At 38.5% G+C, this 18,376-nt stretch overlaps 1 protein-coding gene across 4 annotated transcripts in view; it reads left to right on the top strand.

Moving 5' to 3' along the window:
* Window positions 1-18,376, top strand: part of NDUFAF6 (NADH:ubiquinone oxidoreductase complex assembly factor 6) — a 51,737-nt gene that overhangs the window by 16,116 nt on the left and 17,245 nt on the right. For 2 of the 4 annotated variants that reach the window (XM_069086598.1, XM_069086599.1), the window contains exons 3-4: window positions 8,741-8,863; window positions 12,287-12,343. In XM_069086598.1, coding sequence (XP_068942699.1) covers window positions 8,741-8,863; window positions 12,287-12,343 — 180 coding nt within the window. Of the gene's footprint in view, window positions 1-559; window positions 677-8,740; window positions 8,864-12,286; window positions 12,344-18,376 lie in introns of those variants that run through there. The other 2 variants (XM_069086601.1, XM_069086600.1) reach the window with 2 other exon arrangements.

The raw sequence follows: 18,376 nt of genomic DNA, 5'->3' as shown, positions 1-18,376 counted from the left end.
GTCACCACACTAGCTAACATTAATTTTTATTTTTTGAACATTTAGAATACTTATTGTCAGTGTCAGCTTAATCTTACCAATTGGTCATGTTTTAGTTCTTAATATTACATACCTAGTTCTAATATAAGCTCTTTGGGGATATTTCATAGCATTCTTATTTTATAACATTCACTGTACCTTGCAGAAATTAGGGACCCAATATATTTCAGTTGAATGAATTATTATCAGTTCATATTTATAAGTCTTGGTTTCTCTCACCAGATTTGAGACCCTAGAAAGATTTTTGCTCAGTTACGTAGGCATAGTAAGTAGGAAGGATTATAACCTGTGCCCTCTGACTGGCTCTGTGCTCTTTCCACTACATGAGGCCACTTCAGTTTAGTAAAGACACTGTTACTAGGGGTTGATAAAGATTTTTTAGAAATAAGTGATTTGTAGGAGCTATACAAGTGTATATCTGGGATCTGGTTGCTTTCTTATTCCCTGTCAGTCACATGACCTAAGATTTATTTTTCTCTTTTTGTCCAGACCTGTGATTTTAGCAGAGTTTCTGGTCAGGAAGTTCCCTCTGCTAATGCTTCATGCTAATTCTGTGCTTTACAGTCTAGGAGAGTCGCTTGAGGCTTTCAGAGGTCCATTGACTTGCCCAGGATCACACAGCTGGTATGTGCCTGAGGTAGGATTTGAACCCATCTTCCTGGCTGTAGGCAAGGCCCATATCCACTCTACCACACTTTCTTTCTTCTTAGGAATAGTACTGAGAAACTGTTTGAGAGTAAGAAATAATACAATAAAATGAGCTTAGCTAAAGGCCTGTTTTTCTCCTGTGGTGTAGTTTTTGTGGTTTGTTCCCCAGATTGTAAAAAGCTTTTGCTACTTTTGCTACTACATATATATGGGTATACATGAATTTTTTTAATATGCCAATAACTACTTGCAGTTTTGACAGGATTATTAATTCAGTTGAAATTTATCCTGGGCATCCCTGACAGTGGGGCTATATTGACTATTGACTGATATAAAGAAACATAGTGAAAAAATGGGAAGCTATAGGGAGAGCAACCCGCCTACCAAGATTTAGTAAGTTACCATGTAGCATCACACCATAAGGAGGAGGTGTTAGTATATTGGAAGGGAAATTATAATTTATAGGCATCTATTTATCTGCAATTAAGCATCTTAGCCCTTGTCCTAAGCAATTGAAATTATTAGGGTTTTTTCCCCAATTTTACATGATATAATGCTAAATGTTAATTATTTGCTGATAGTATCTCTGAATTTATGAAGAAGGAGATCTTTGTTTTATTCAGGTGCTTTGACCTAGAATAGGCATTTTGGAGTGAATTATGTATGCACCAAAGTATTACTTAAATTTTTCTTTGACAGTGTCATGGCTGTAGTACTTAAGTCTTAGAATGTCCCATTTGTTTTAAAGCGTTATCCTTTACAGTCCTCAGAATTTGTCCTAGCCCTTCTTCTCTTTTCCATTCCCTCAGAATTTATAGTTACCCTAGCATTAGAAATGGATGGAAATTAGAAAAGCTAGAGATATCTGGGAGCCTGATATTCAGGAATACACCTGCAATGTTGTCTCTCCAATGTCCTGTTGGTGCCAGAGGCAAATATGAAATGTGCTGGCTAGACTTTTGGATTCTTAAGATCTGATAAGAAGACTTAATCTGCTTCAACCAAGGGATGAGTTGTACCCAAAATAGATTGCAGGATTGCCCAGCTGGTTTCCCCTTCTTGTTGCTGCTTAGCTCAGATAAGGTTTTGTTGTTGCAACTCAAGGGCATGAAGTGAAAGGGGTGGATTCTCTGCCTTGACAGCTTTTTATTTTTTATTTTTTTAACTTTTACTTTGCAACTATAGTCCAGCACACATAATGTGTTAAAATCTACAACAAAACTATTACAGAGTAAGAGGATTTGTAGGAACAAGCTATGAATAACAGATGAATTATATATATGGTGTTATGGGTTTAAATCATTAAATGGTATTCTTTGGGCCCTCTTTAATCATTGTTATTTAATCCCCAGGCCCTTCCTATAGGCCCAGCTCCTTGAAATGTTATTCATCACTGTCTTGTAATCACCTTGCAGTTCAATCACTCTCCAGTTCAAGACTGAACCATTTGCTTTTAGCCTTTCTTTGACCTCCAGAGGCTTATCTGAGGCATCTGTGTGGCACAGTGGATAGAGTGCTGGACCTGGAATTGGGAAGATCTGAACTCAAACCCAGCCTCAGACCAGTATGACCCTGGGCAAATCACTTAACCTTTTTTGCCTTTATTTTCTCAACTGTCAAATGATGAGGATAATAACAACCTTCCAGGGTTGTTGTGAGGATCAAATAAGAGATAATATTTGTAAAGTGCTTAGCTCAGTGCTTGGCACATAGTAGATGCTATAGAAATACTTACTCCCTTCCCCTCCCTCTATTGTCCTTTTCTTTTGGGACCTAAATTAATCCATTTGGTTTCTGGTCCAGATTGCTTACAGAATAACTACCCACCTGACAGATTAAGCCAGTATCTCTGGCTACTCGTGTGTAGCAGCAAGCACCCCAAGCGTCCTCAGGGTTTGCAGCTACCACAGGTTCTTGGATCGGCTTTGATAAAGGAAAGCAACTCAAAATGGGTTAACAAGCTTACTTTAATCAGTCAGACATACATCGTTTACCTTGTTCAGGGGAAAAAGGTTAGCACCCCGAACTTCAAAGTATACAGGCAGAATTATCAAGACAGAAACAGATCAAGTAGACAGATTTCCAAACTGTCCAACCATTACATCCATACCCAGTCAACATCTGGGTTTCCACATCTGGGTTTTTCAAAGCGAGGGGACTCTCAACAACGGCTTCCCATAATTCAGATCAAATCACAGAACACTTTTCAAAGTGAGTCCCAAAACAAAGCTACACATCAGGGCTTATATAGCCTTTTCCTGGCTCAGAGAATGTAACAACCTTATTGACTCACTGGCCAATCAAGAAGTATCTACTGAAAAACAAGCCTCCCTCCCAGGGCTTCAGGTGCATTTTAGCCTAGGGGCAGGGAAGATCTTCCAAATTTGCATTCCCATTACATCATGTTAGAAATATTGCTTTCTATTTTCAGCTATCTTGGCCATCAGTCTTTAAGCACTAAGTGCCTACTTTGTGCCAGGCATTGTGCTTGGTGCTGGTAGTACAAAGACAAAAATGAAACAGTCCCTACCTTTAAAGAGATTACAGTTTATGAAGCAAGTAACACAAACATGCCAAATAAATACAAAATACTTATGTGAGAGGTGAGATGAAATGTATTCCAAGTGTTTTGGATAGCCAGTGAAAAGTCCAAGAGATGGAGGATGATGTTATGAATGAGGAAGAAAAAGGCCAATTTTTCTATACCAAAAAGTACATGAAGGGGAGTAATGTATAACAAGTCTGTAAACATTGGTGGGAGCAAGGTTATTGCCATTGAATACCAAACAACAGTTTGCTCTTGATTTTAAAGTTAATAGAGAGCTGCTAGAGTTTATTGAGTTATGAGTGATGTGGTCAGATCTGTACTTAGAAAATCACTTTGGTAACTTTGTAGAGGCTGGGTTAGAGAAAGGGGAAACTGAAGACAGGGAGACCTATTAGGAGACTATTAGAGTAGTCCAGGCCAGTCCAGACCTGAGTTGATTAGGGCCTGAATTAATATATATGTGAATGGAAAGAAGTAGATGGAGGTAAGAGAAGTTGTGGGAGTAGAAGTGAAATTGTTTTGGCAACTGATTGGATTTGTGGGGTGAAGGAGAAGAAGAGGATGACGCCAAGGATGTCTTGAAAGATGGTAGAACCCTTGACAGAATGGGGAAATTTGGATGAAGGAAGTGATAGATAAAACTGGGGAAAAGAAAAGTTCTGTTTTAGACATTGAGTTCAAGATGCCTATAGGACATCCAGTTTGGAATGTAAAATAAGCAGTTGGTGATATGGGACTCCATTTCAAGAAAGACTAGAAATGGACATCTAAATCTTCAAGCCACCTGAATAGAGATAATAATTAAACCCATAGGAATTAATGAGGTCATGGGAAAAGAGAGCCCAATCATTTGTTTGTGGGAGATCCCTATTTCCTCCCACTAAAACTTTTAACATACTCATATCATCCCACATTTATTTTTTTTCTTTTTGTTTTTTATTTTTAATTCAATTTTATTTTATTTTCAATTCTGCATTCTCTCACTTCTCCCTTCCCTTTGCACCCATTGAGAGGGCAAGAAAAACAAAACACATTACAAATCTCTATAGTTATGCAGGACAGATAACCATTAATCATATCAAGGGAAGAAAGAAAGGAGAAGAAAACATGCTTCATTTTGCACTCTGAGTCAGTCCTCTATTGTGAGTCCTTTAGAATAGTGGTTGAACATTGTGTTTTATCCGTTACCAAGTCATTCAAAGTTATCTTCACATCATTGCCATTATTCTCCTGTTCTGCTCAATTGTTCTTCTTAAAAATATTTTGTTTTTCTCCTCAATTACATGTGAAGTCAGTTTTTAACATTTTTTTTTTTGAGTTCCAAATTTTCTCTCTCCCTCTCCTCCCCCTTCTTGAGACAGTAAGCATCAATTGTTCTCCTAGTTATTCTCCTGGTTCTGCTCATTTCTTTTTGTTCATATCAGTCTTCCCCAGGCTTTTCTGAAACCTTCTCCTTGGTCATTTCTTTTATTATTAGTATTTTTTGTTTATTTGTTTCTTTTTTTTCTCCCTTGTCACCCACCCTTACTGGGAAGATAAACAGTTCAGTATAGGCTGTACATATGTAGATAATGCAAAACATTAACATAGTAGATATATTGTAAAAGACTGACTATATTTTCCTCCCTCCTATTCCACCTCCCACTTGTTCTATTCTTTACTTTGATCCCGTCCCTTTTCAATAGTGGATGCATCCAACTTCCCTCCCTGCCTAGCCTGCCCTCCCTTCCATCATCCCCCTTCTCATCCTCTTCCTCCCTACTCTCCTGTAGGGTGAGATACCCTATTTAGTGTGTATTTCATTCCTTCCCCGAGCCAAATTCAATGAGAATAAGGTTGACTCATTCCCTTTTGCCTTCCTATTCTTCCCCTCCATTGTAACCATTTTCCCTTGCCTCTTCTATATGAGATAGTTTACCCCATTCTGTCTCTCCCCATCTCATCTCATTATGTTCCTCTCTCACCTCTTAATTTCACCTTTTAAGTATCATCCCTTTCTATTAAATTGGTCCTGTGCCCTCTATGTATACCTGTAAGTATATATACACACATTCACATATGTATTCATATGCCCATATACCGTCTGATATAGACATATATATATATATATATATATTTCTATTCCCTTCAACTATTTTCATACTGAGAAAAGTTTCATCAGTTACAATTATTGTTTTTCCATGTAGGAATGTTAATAGTTCAACTTTGATAAGTTCCTTATGATTTCTTTTCCCTGTTTACTTTCTCATGCTTCTCTTGCTTCTTGTATTTGAATGTCAAATTTTCTATTCAACTCTGTTTTTTCCATCAAGAATGCTTGAAAGTCCTCTATTCCACTGAATGACCATATTTTCCCCTGAAACACGATACTCAATTTTGCTTGGTAGGTGATTCTTGGTTTTAATCCCAGCTCCTTTGCCCTCCAGAATATCATATTCCAAGCCCTTTGATCCCTCAGTGTAGAAGCTGCCAGATCCTGGGTTATCCTGATTGTGTTTCCACAATATTCAAATTGTTTCTTCCTGGCTGCTTGTAATATTCTCTCCTTGATCTGGGAATTTCAGAACCTGACTATAATATTCCTAGGAGTTTTATTTTTGAGATCTTTTTCAGGAGGTGATCGGTGGATTTTTTCAACTTCTGTTTTGCCCTCTGGTTCTAAAACATCAGGGCAGTTTTCCTTGAGAATTTCTTGGAGGATGGTTTCTAGGTTCTTTCTATGATTATGGCTTTCAGATAGTTCAATAATTTTTAAATTATCTCTCCTGTATCTATTTTCCAGGTCAGTGCTTTTTCCATTGAGATATTTCATGTTGCCTTCTGTTCTTTCATTTGTTTGGATCTGTTTAACAGCATCTTGATTTCTCATAAAGTCATTAGCTTCCATGTACTCCAGTCTAATTCTGAAGGAATGATTCTCCTCAGTGAGCTTTTGAGATTCTTTTTCCATCTGGTAAATTCAGCTTGTTAAGGCATTCTTCTCCTCATTGCCGTTTTGAGCCTCTTTTGCCATTTGAGTTAGTCTGTTTTTTAAGGTGTTATTTTCCTCAGTTAGGCTGTTGATTCTTATTTTGTAATATTCTTGCATCGTTCTCATTTCTCTTCCCAATTTGTCCTCCACTTCTCTTATCTGCTTCTTAAGGTCCTCTATGGCCTGTAACCAGCTTGTATTTTCCTTTGAAGCTTTTGGTGCAGGAGTTCTGACTTCACTGTCTTTCTCCTGTTCCATGCTTTGATCCTTTTTTGTCCCCAAAATAGGAGTCTGACGTTGGATTCTTCTGTTTGCTTTGCTTCCTTTGCCTGGTCATGTTGCCACTCAATTACCTGACTTTTGGGCTTATTGCCACAGTAGGACTCTACTACCAGACAGGGGAGCTTTGTACCAAACACTGGGGTTTTCTCAGCTGCTGGAGGTATTAGTTGGGTGTCCTCTCTAAAGTCTCCACACGCTCTGGCAAGCTGGTCACACACCCAGGACCTCCTCCCTGGACTGCAATCCAGATCCACGTAGGTTAAAGCAAGAGCAATTACCCCTCAGACTGGTCTCTTGGTCCCCCTATACTCTGCAGGCCAGGAGCTGAAGCTGCCACATGGCAGCAGCTGTGCTGCAGCCCTCAGCAGCTTCTCGACCCCAGGGGCAAAAGCCTGTGCACTCCCAACTACTGGGTCCCAAAGTCTACACTGCACTGACCTCTCACTTTGTCCTTTGCATCTGTGTGTTGATAATTCTGGACCGCCACAACTGCTGCTGATCTGGAGTCCCTCCAGCCACTGCTGCTCAGATCTGCCCTGGGGCTGAAACCTTGGGGTGGAGCTTGGCTCAGCTCCCAGAGTGCTGCATTGGCCAATTCCTGCCAGCCTGCCGGTATCTCCTCAGCGGGAGGTTAGCTTCTCTGTGTCATGTGGGTTCTGTAGCTCCAAAGTTTGTTCAGAGTCTCCTTTTACATGGATTGGAGGTGGTGAGAGCTGGAGCTGTGCAGAGGTCCTGTTTCTACTCCACCATCTTGACTCCCTCCTTGGTCATTTCTTACAACACAATAGCATTCCATCACATTCATATACCCTATCTTGTTTAGCTATTTCCCAGTTGATGGACCTATATTTACAGGTTAATAAATAAATCTATGAGCTTCATATTGAGTTCTCAGTCACATTTGGGAATTGGTATCTTGGTATATACCTGAGGACTGCACCAAACTGTCAGGTGAATAGGTGCCCATCTGATTTTCCTGAATAGTAATTTTGCTAAAATTATGTACCATAGTTGCTGCTCTAAATCATTTTAAGGCAGGAGGACAGAGTCTAGCATTCTCTTACATGGGGCTAGGTTCTTTTCTAGTTCCCTGAAAGCAATGAGGCTGATAGCTCTGAGGAATACTGTTTACTAGAGCCTCAGGTACTATTCCTTTAGGGCTGTTACTTAGACTTCAAAATTTACCAGCAGCTGGTAAAAGCATGTTTCCTCCATACTACTTTGATTATAAAATACAGTCTTTGGTGATTTTTTTCAGTGAGTTTTTGAAATTCCTTTTCCATCTGGGCAATTGGGCTTTTTAAAGCATTCTTCTCCTCATTGGCTCTTTGGGCCTCTTGCCATTTGAGTTAGCCTATTTTGTAAGGTGTTATTTTCTTCAATATTTTTTTGGGTCTCCTTTAGCAGGCTGTTGACTCACTTTTTATGATTTTCTTGCATCATTCTCATTTCTCTTCCCAGTTTTTCCTCCACTTCTCTTACTTGATTTTCAAAATCCTTCTTGAGCTACTCCATGGCCTGTAACCAGTTCATATTTTTCTTGGAAGCTTTTGATGGAGGAGTTTTGCCTTTGTTGACTTCTTCTGGTTCCATGTTTTGATCCTTTTTGTCCCCAAAAAAGGATTCTGTGATCTGATTGTGCTTCCTCTTCTTGCTCATCTTTCCAACCAATTACTTGACTTTTGAGCTCTTTGCCACAGTAGAACTCTGCTTCCAGAGTGGAGAGAGCTGTGCCCCAAACCACCAGGATTTTCACAAATATTGTCAGAGGTCTGAGGAGGGCACCCTCTCTACAGCCACCACAAGCTCTGGCACACTGGCGTTTCTCCCCTCAGGACCACCACCCAAGACACCGACCCAGATCCAAGCAGGTCAAAGCAAGAGCTATTATCCTTTGAATGGTTGCTTGGTTCCCCTGTGATCTGCAGGCCAGGAGCTCTTAAGGCAGCCACACGGCAGCATTTGCAGCTCACAGAATTTCCTGCTTCTACTCCACTATCTTGGCTCCGCTCTCTCTCTTCCCCCATTCCCCCTAGTGATTCTTCTGATAGAAAACAAAATAATCTGAAGCCAAGGCTCTAGATTACTAATAAGCGATAAAAAAAATTGATATGAGTTTTAGGTGAAATCAGAAAGATGTATAGAATCAATCCTGATTTTGACTTGAATCATTATTTGATTATTTCCTCAGCTGCATACTTAAATATATCTCCAGATAGTACATTTATTAAAGTTTTAAACTCTTTTCATAGGTTAAAGACTCAATCTCTCAGAAAACAATTGGCCAAATGCGAATGCAATTTTGGAAGAAAGCTGTGGAAGATATATATTCTGGCAATCCACCCCATCAGCCAGTAGCCATTGAACTTTGGAAGGTGAAAAAAAATTCTTGTTTCTTTTAATGTTGTCTGGAAGAAAATATTAGAGACTTCTATATGTTATTTCATTGTCCTTTATTATAAATTAAATTCTTTGGGAATTGTTAGCTTGAGGTCTGTTAGCTGTGGCAAAGGGCTTTAAGTCATCCACTGTATGACACCCTGAAATTAACTTGAACATAAATCTGTTGCTCTCAGTATACTTGTCATTAAAAGGAATATTAACACAGAGCTGAGTTGTTTTTTGTTTTTTTTTAACTATCACAGATCTATCATAGAACAGTCTTCCAAATGCTCCCATGGTTAATCTATCATGGTATTAAGGGAATGTTGGGTTCTTGAAGTCTATGCTAATCTGGCAAACTTAACCAGCTAGAATGACTTCGGATACAGTTCTAGTGATGAACTGTGTCTGTGGTTTGAGGACTGGACTGACTAAGTTCAGAGAGGCTCATCACCAGGTTGGCTACAGAGTGATAAAATTTTCAGGCATGACAACTGTTAGAAGACATACTTAGCAGATGAAATAAATTATTGAAGGGTTGTGGAACAGTTTGGTGGAGAGTACCAGCAGAGTGGGACAGGCTGAGTCCATGGAGACATGCCCTGTGAAATCAGTTGAAGGAACTAAGCATGTTAAATCTGTAAAAGAAAAGATTTGGGAGAGCTGTCTTTAAGTACTTGAAAGGCTGTCATACAAAAGGAGATTAGGTTTGGTCTACTTGACCCCAGAGGCAAAGGTAGGAACAGTTAGTGGAAGTTGCACCCTTTGACTGAAGTCTGGCCCTTTGACTGAATTCAAATTTCACAGAACAAATCCCCTTAATAAAAGGATTTGTTCTGTAAAACTTGGGCTCAGTCAAAAGGCTACACCTAAGGCATGCAAGGCCACATGTGGTCTCAAGGCTGCAGGCTCCCTGTATCAGTTACCAATAAAGCAGTGACTCTTCAGCCTCTAGCAGATTCCTTATACTGGTTAGCTCCTGCTTAAGCTAATGTATAGGATGTTCTAGCCTTTGTCAGTTTTTCTGAAAACATAATGGAGATGGGAATTTGCTTTAGGAGGCTAATCATTCTTCTATCTGTCTTTCTTAGAAAGCCAGAAGATGTATCTGAAATAGAAAATAAAATGTTACCCTTTGTACCAATTTATAGTTGCTAGCTTATCAAGTCTTTTTAGAGCAACTTAAACTGAGATCATGATTGCTTCTTCAGCTTTGCAATGTGACTAATTTTGAGTATCTGGAAGAAATTGTTGGCATTCAACATAGTTGTACTGCCTAGGTGCACTTTACATATTCTCATTTGTAGCCATTCTAAACCTTTTTCTTATTCCTTAGTAGAATGTCAGGTTGTTTTTGAAAATGTAGCACAGAAGCAGTGAAGATATATCGTCCAGAGTTTGCTTCTATCATTGTTTAATTTCTTCCTTGTAGTTGAGTTATGGACTAAAAGTCAGAAGGTCTGATACCTAATCTAGACCCTGACACTTTCTTTTTACTAATTTATTTATTTTTAGTTTTCAGTATTCACATCCATAAGATTTTGAGTTCCAAATTTTCTCCCTCCACCTATTCCAACACGGCATGCATTCTGATTACTTCTTCCCCCAATCTGCCTTCCCTTCTATTACTCCCCCCCTTCTCTTATCCCCTTCCCTTCTATTTTTCTGCAGGGCAAGATAGATTTCTATACTCTATTTCCTGTATATCTTCCCAGTTGCATATAAAAACAAAATTTTTTTGGGGGGGGGGGGAAGCAAGGCAGTTGGGGTTGACTTGCCCAAGGTTACATAACTAAGTAAGTGTCAAGTGTTTGAGGTCAAATTTGAACTCAGGTCCTCTAGACTCCAGGGCTAGTGCTCTATTCACTGCGCTGTCTAGCTGCCCCTAAAAACAATTTTTAACATTAGTTTTTAAAACTTTATGAGTTCTCTCCCTTCCTCCATCCCCACCCACCCTCATTGAGAAGGCAAGCAATTCGATATAGGTTATTCATGTGCAGTCATGCAAAACACCTGACACTTTCTATATGTAATCTTGAAAATCTATAAAATAGGGAAGATGCTTTCCCTACCTATCTCAACAGAGTTGTGAAGATGAGGAAATATTTGTGAAAGTGTTATATAAACTGTAAAACATTATAGAAGTCAGACTGGTGATGGTGGTAGTTCAACAGTAGAATTAAGAATAAAACAACAGTTATAACATAATTGCTAGATATATTCCATATAGGAATTTCCCTATTGAATGCATTTTGGAGGTAATTTGTATATAAATTTAAATTTCCTGTGTAATTGTGCATAGTCAGAGTTTTTATTTTTCTTTCTATAATTTCCCAAAGTTATTTGTAGTTTCTGTATTCTAAATTTGTTTTAAAAAAATATTTGTTGTTTTCTTCCTTCAAATAAAAAGAGAGCTATTATAACTTGGGGTTAGGCTAATGAATCCCAGACCAGCAGGAGCTGAACTCATTTGGAAAGATTTCTTCTCCCTGTCACAGTAGAATTAGAGTGGAAGCTCTTGAAATGACTCTTGTAATCCAAGGATCCTTGTAACTGCTGGGCCCCAGCAGGCTGTACACTACAATTCCCTGGCAGGTTTGTGCCAGCTGCATGGGACCTGTCTCACAACATATACATCTACTTAGCATATATCATGAGCAAACTATTTTAAATAAGAGGTCAGTAACCTAGCTTTTAAAATTTATTCTTGACTATAGGAAAATATTAACCTCTAAGTGTTGAGAGCTTTAAATAAAGAAAAGAGTACTCCAAAGGCCTTAGCTTTGTCTGTTATCTTAATCCCTATGAGAACGCATCAGTGAGATGCTGACTTCTGTGACAGCCACTTAGACATTTAGGGGAGGGGCAACTGGAAAAAGAGTTCGTTATCAAAATAGTCTTTGACTAGAAAATACTTAAACTCCTTTGTACAGGTAAAATGAAGTGATACATAATTCATATTTTTCTTTTGGTCCTTTAGGATATGCTATTTTCATTTTTAAGGAAATAGTTTTTTCTTCAGAGACCATCTGTATATTTTAGAAGTAAAGTACTTAATGACAGGATAACCTTAAAATACCAACTACAGTGAAAGCCAGGGTGCATCAGGTAAATAAAAAAGCCTTTTTTGGGGGGATTTTAATAGTAGTTGAACGATTTAAATTACTCAATAGTTCAAGGAACCAGTCAGTTAGTGGAAGAGTACTAGGAAAATTCTTTGCTTGGAAACACTTTGAAATATTTTCCATTGACATTTTCTTCTTCCCTGTTGTCTTTTCTAGCACTGATGTTTCTTTAATAATGTACTATTGCAAATGTTGCTCTCTTGACCACTGTGTTTGTTGAATTTGTTTTGTTCAGTTTTTCACAAGTTTTTTAATTTGTCAGAATTTTTAAAATGTTTCTCTTTTTTTTAGGCAGTCAAGAGACATGATTTAACTAAAAGATGGCTTATGAAAATCATTGATGAAAGAGTAAGTTGAAAATGCCACAGTCTTCATTTCTTTTCTAATAGTAAAGATTTGTTCTGTTAAAGAAAATCTCATGGGGAATAAACTCCATTGGTGTCTATGCAAATTGGATTTTTGGGAGGAGTTCAGTCTTTTTTTTTCTTTTTGGAGGGCAATTGGGATTAAGTGACTTGCCCAGGGTCACACGGCTAGTTTTTGTGTTAAGTGTCTGAGGCTGGATCTGAACCCAGGTCTTCCTGACTCCAGGGCCAGTGCTCTATTCACTGTGCCACCTAGCCGCCCCCAAGGAGTTCAGTCTTTATAGACTTGAAGAGAACTCTCTTCCCTAACTGCCTCACCACTCTAATATACATAATCACGTTCCATCCTCTATTACTAGCCTGTGACCCAGTAATGTAAAAGAGGCATAGATACCACAGTTTAACAGTCACAGTTGATGGAGTCCCATCCACTGAGTCAGTGGAACTGGGTTTAGGTTTAGTTCTGGTTCAAATTGCTCTGTAGTTTGGGCTGAAACATCTAAATTTTCTGATTTATTGTTGTCTGGGTTTTCTCACAGTTGTGCTATAACAACTAAATTAAATTGAGTTTATCTGAAAAAAAATCCATTCACAAATATGCAGTTGTAGCACTAGTAAGAGCAAGATATATATCAGAGAGAGAGAGAGAGAGAGAGAGAAAGAGAGAGAGAGAGAGAGTGAAAGAGAGTGAGAGAGAGTGAGAGAGAGTTGTAGCATTAGTAAATTCAATATACAGGATAGTCTTCTGTCACCAAATCTAAAAAAAATTAATTTTTCAGGCAAAACATTTCCTATCTTTATGAATAGCAGAAAGTGAAGGATTGTGAGTCAGAAATAAGACAGTCCCTTTCCATGTATGTAATAGCATGTAGCAATTTCATAGGCTTGATTTTTCTTGTCCCCTTGTGGTGTTTGACAGTACTGACCATTTGCTCCTCCTAGATCCTTTTCTCCCATGGCTTTCCTGACACTGTTTTCTCCTGACTGTCCTGTCTGTCTGACCTTCCTTCTCAGATTCCTCTGCTGGATTATCTTCCAGATCCTTCCCCCTAACCTTGGGTAGACTGGGTCTTCATCTTTTCTCTGTCTACACACTTTTTTTTTTTTAAAGCAGTCGGGGTTAAGTAACTTGCTCAAGGTTACACGGCCAGTTATTTCTGGGTGTGGTGCTGAGTATCTGAGCCCGGATTTGATCCAGGTCATCCCGACACTGGAGCCGGTGCTCTTACTCGCTGAGCCACCTGGCTGCCCCTCTACACACTTTCTTGTTGATCTTATGAGCTTCTACTGGTTCAGCTATCATCTCTATGCAGATGACTCCCAGATTCATATATCTAGTCCCCATCTCTTTTCTGAGCTCACATCACCCTTCTCTCATTTTCACATCATCAGTTGCTGACTGGACAGCTCTACCTGAATATCTCATTGTTTCTCATACTCAGCATATTCAAATGGTACTTACTTTCTTTTACCTTAAACTTCCTTCTCCTTCAGAATCTCTCTTTCTGTTGTGGATACCCCCATCCTTCCATTTACCTGTGTCGAGGTCCCCAATTATTTCCTTTACCTCTTCTCTCATGTATGGTATTTGTCATGTCTCATTGATTCTGCCACTGTGTCATCTCTTACAATCTATCTTCTATCACTGTGATTCTGGTACTCATCACCCCTCACTTTGACTATTATGATTGATTGATCTGATTGATCATCTCTCTGCCAAGCAGATATTTCCTTTCCAATACATCTTTCACATGGTTGTCAGAATAATCTTAAAAGTATATCTAAATGGGAACATCTAGGTGGTGCAGTGAATAGAGCATCAACCTTGGAGTTAGGAGGACCTGAGTTCAAATGTGGCCTCAGACACTTGACACTTAACAGCTATGTCACTTAACCCGAATTGCCTTGCCTCCCCCCTCCAAAAAAAAGAAAAAAAGTATATTTCATTACAGTCAGTACAGATTTCCTGTCTTCATTATGCTGGATAATCTCTCTTCTTTGTAGCTTTTTTTTTCTTCTTTTTCAAATTTTTATTTTAGACTCAAATGCCAGAACACAAATACAGAATAGAGAAAAGAAACAAAAACATATGATAAACTTAAATATTGGAATTTAAATACAAAATTAGAAAGAAAAAAATGCACATCATTGTGTATCACAGAACATAAGAGAGGATTCAAAACATGTAACTATCGATTTTCACTTCAGGAAAGCCTATATGATAAATAATACTCGTGTTGAGAATTGTCCATCTTTGCTTCCTTGTGAATTTTCTTTTGTTCTCTACTTTGTTCTTTTTTTCGCTCCCCCAGTCTCCCTCCAGAAGGCTACAATAGAGTTCAGATATGTTTCTCTATAGCTATAAATATTAAACATACACATATATATCCATATATAGACATATATATCTTTCCCAAAACTACTCTTGACCTTTGTTCCTATTCTTCCTGACTCTTCTACTTTACTTCTGCCCACTACCTTGCCCTCCTCTGACTTGCGTACCCCCCTCCAAGGATCCCTCCCCTATCCTCCCATTCCCTTAAATCTAGACACCCTTCCATGCTCTTATTTTGCCTATTCCCTCCTCCTCCCCTCTAAAGATCCCTCCTTTGTCCTTTCCCCTCTCCCTATGCCTCTACCATTTTATTACTTCTGAATTTAGAAGACTTTTGTACTCTTCTAAATATATATGTAGTGTTCCCTCTTAAACCCATTCCTGATGAAAGTAGGTTGCCAGAACTACCAGCCCTCCTACACCATCTAATTCATCTGTATCAGTTCTTCCTTTTGCACCTCAAATAATTACTCTTTTAAGCTGTTCCTAAATGGTTTTACTTTTTAAATTAATATCATTCTCAGGTTTACCCCAATCTTTCTTATAAACTACCCAGTTATTGATAAGAATCTTAGATATCCATTTTACATTTATATAAAGTAAATATTCTGTTCTTATGGATCCCTTGTAATCAGTCTTTGTTATGTGTCTTATATTTCTCTTGGTTCTTTTATGTTGAATCTTCTATTAAGTTCAGGATTCAGGATTTTTTTAAAACAAAGTCTTGAAAGTGTGAGAGTTTATCAAATGTCCATTTTTTTTTCATTCAGAATATTTAACTTTGAAGGGTATATTTTTGGCCAGAGCCCCAGTTCTTTTTTTTGCTTTTTGGAGGGGCAATTGGGGTTAAAGTGACTTGCCCAAGGTCACACGGCTAGTTTTGTGTTATGCGTCTGAGGCCAGATTTGAACTCAGGTTCTCCTGACTCCAGGGCCTGTGCTCTATTGACTGTGCCACCTAGCCACCCCTCCCCCAGTTCTTTTGCTCTTTAATATGTTTGTTGTATTCCAAGACCTATGGTTCTTTAATTTCTCTGCTGCTAGGTCTTGTGTAATTCTGATTTTGGCACCATCATATTTAAATTATTTTAATGTTAATGCTTTTAATATTTTTTCCTTGAGCTGGGGGTTTTGGAATTTGACTATAATATTACTATGAGTTTTCCTCATAGGATCTCTTAAGTGGTGATTGATGGATTTTTTCTATTTCTACTTTGCCTTCTTATTCTAATGCTTCAGAACAATTTTCTTTATTTCTTGTCTTATTGTATCAAGATTTTTTTTTGATCATAACTCCCAATTAGTCCAATTATTTTTATATTTTCTCTTCTTGATCTATTCTCCAAATCTGTTGTTTTTCTTATAAGATGTTTCACTTTCTCTTCTATTTTTTCATTATCCTTATTTTTTTTTAATCTTTTCTTGATCTCTTATAATTTCACTGGCTTCACTTTGCCCAATTCTAATTTTCAAGGTGTCATTTTCTTCCTTAAGATTCTGGATCTCCTTTTCTAATTGGTTGACTTTCCTTTCATACCCTTCTTGTTTTTCTTGCATTATTCTTATTTCCTTTTTTAGTTTTTCCTCCATCTCTGTCATTTGATTTTTAAAGTCTTTTTTAAGATCTTCCACGAATTATTTTTGGGCAGGTGTACATTTGACATTACTCTTTAGGGGTTTCTATGCTTCATTATCCTCCTCTGAAGATGAACCCCAGTCATCTCTATTCCCATAATAGTTTACTATGGTTGGATTCTTTCTCCTTTGCCTGTACATTTTTTGCTTAATTATCTGTAATCACCTCTAGCCCTGGGGTATGGGAAATTGTTCTTTTTGCCACAGATCTTCAGTTCTTCCCTGTAGCCTGAAACCAAAGCCAAACCTCTCACCTCCTGTAAGTGCCCACAGCCAGGGGCTTTCTGCCCCACTGCTTCTGTACTCATCAAATATGTACTGGTTGCTTCTTGCCCCCGCCATTCTTCGCAGCACAGCTGAGTCCGGTGTTCCTTGTCAGCAGAGGTTCCCTTGATGTTCCCTGATTCAGACACCCAACTCCACTCACTATCATCATAACTTTTGCAGACACTGTTTTAGAATGCAGTGAAATCTCTTGAGAACAGAGCTATGATGGCATAGTAAAAGCAGGGACTTGCTTGAGCTCTCCCCCCAACCCCTCCAAATACCTATAAAATGAATCTAAACAAATTCTAGAACTACAGAACCCACAAAATGACAGTCTGAAAATTTTTATCAAATGTCCTTTTTTTTTTCCATTCAGGATAATATATAACTTTCTAGCCCAAAGACAGCCTCGAAGGTTGACAGGAAGGGTCTGTCATACCAGACTGGGAGTAGAGCAGTCTGGCATGGGCTGTACCAGCACAGACAGGGCCGGAGTAGGCCTCAAGGGACTGAATCATTGGCAGCAGTGGTGGTTTGCAAACTTTTAAACCCACAAACAACTAAAAAAGCATAGAAGTTAAGTGGGAAAACTCTGTGGGTCCTGGGCGAAAGAGGAGTGTGGTCTGGCAGAGGTGATGGCAACAGCAGCAGTAACAATAGCAGCAGCAGCTGCTTCTGAAGCTCTGGGCTCACAGATGGTGGGGGATCAAGCAGCTGATACAAAACCCCTGAAGTCTGGGACAGTACACCCATCCCTCCTCCTACCCCCATTCCACAAAGCAGAGTCCTACCTTGACAAAGAGTTGGAAAGTCAAGTATTTGTCTGGGAAGATGAACAAACAGCATAAAAAAACTTAGACTATAGAATCTTATTTTGATGACAAAGAAAATCAAAACACACAACCAGAAGAAAACAACAAAATCAAAACTCCTACATCAAAAGCCTCCAAGAAAAATATGAATTGGTCACAGACCATAGAAGAGCTCAGAAAGGATTTTGAAAATCACTTAAGAGAAGTAGAAGATAAACTGGGAAGAGAAATGAGAGTGATGTAAGAAAATCATGAAAAAGAGTCAGCAGCTTGGTAAAGGAGACCCCCAAAAATACTGAAAAAAATACCTTAAAAAATAGACTAACCCAAATGTCAAAAGAGCCCCCAAAAGCCAATGAGGAGCAGAATGTCTTAAAAAGCAGAATTGACCAAATGGAAAAGGAGGTCCAAAAGCTCACTGAAGAAAATAATTCCTTCAAAATTAGAATGGAGCATATGGAAACTAATGACTTTATGAGAAATCAAGATATTATAAAACAAAACCAAAAGAATGAAAAAATAGAAGGCAATGTGAAATATCTCATTGGAAAAACCACTGACTTGGAAAATAGATCCAGGAGAGATAATTTGGAAATTATTGGACTACCTGAAAGCTGGCATCAAAAAAAGAGCCCAGATAGCGTATTTCAAGATACTATCAAGGAAACCTGCCTTGATATTCTAGAACCAGAGGGTAAAATAGAAATTGAAAGAATCCACTGATCACCTCTTGAAAGAGATCACAAAAGGAAAACTCCTGTAGCCAGATTCCAGAGTTCCCAGGTCAAGGAGAAAATATTGCAAGCAGCCAGAAAGAAACAGTTTGAGTATTGTAGAAATACAATCAGGATAACACAAGATCTAGCAGCTTCTACGTTAAGGGATTGAAGGGCTTGGAATATGATATTCCAGAGGTCAGAGGAGCTAGGATTAAAACCAAGAATCACCTACCCAGCAAAACTGAGTAT

The sequence above is a fragment of the Petaurus breviceps genome, unplaced genomic scaffold (genome assembly GCF_028583685.1).
Source record: "Petaurus breviceps papuanus isolate PSGF00001 unplaced genomic scaffold, PetGlider_PUasm1.0 179, whole genome shotgun sequence".
In the NCBI taxonomy this organism is placed as follows: domain Eukaryota; kingdom Metazoa; phylum Chordata; class Mammalia; order Diprotodontia; family Petauridae; genus Petaurus; species Petaurus breviceps.
The sequence above is the reverse complement of the archived record's forward strand: the minus strand, read 5'-3'. Positions and strand labels throughout refer to the sequence as shown.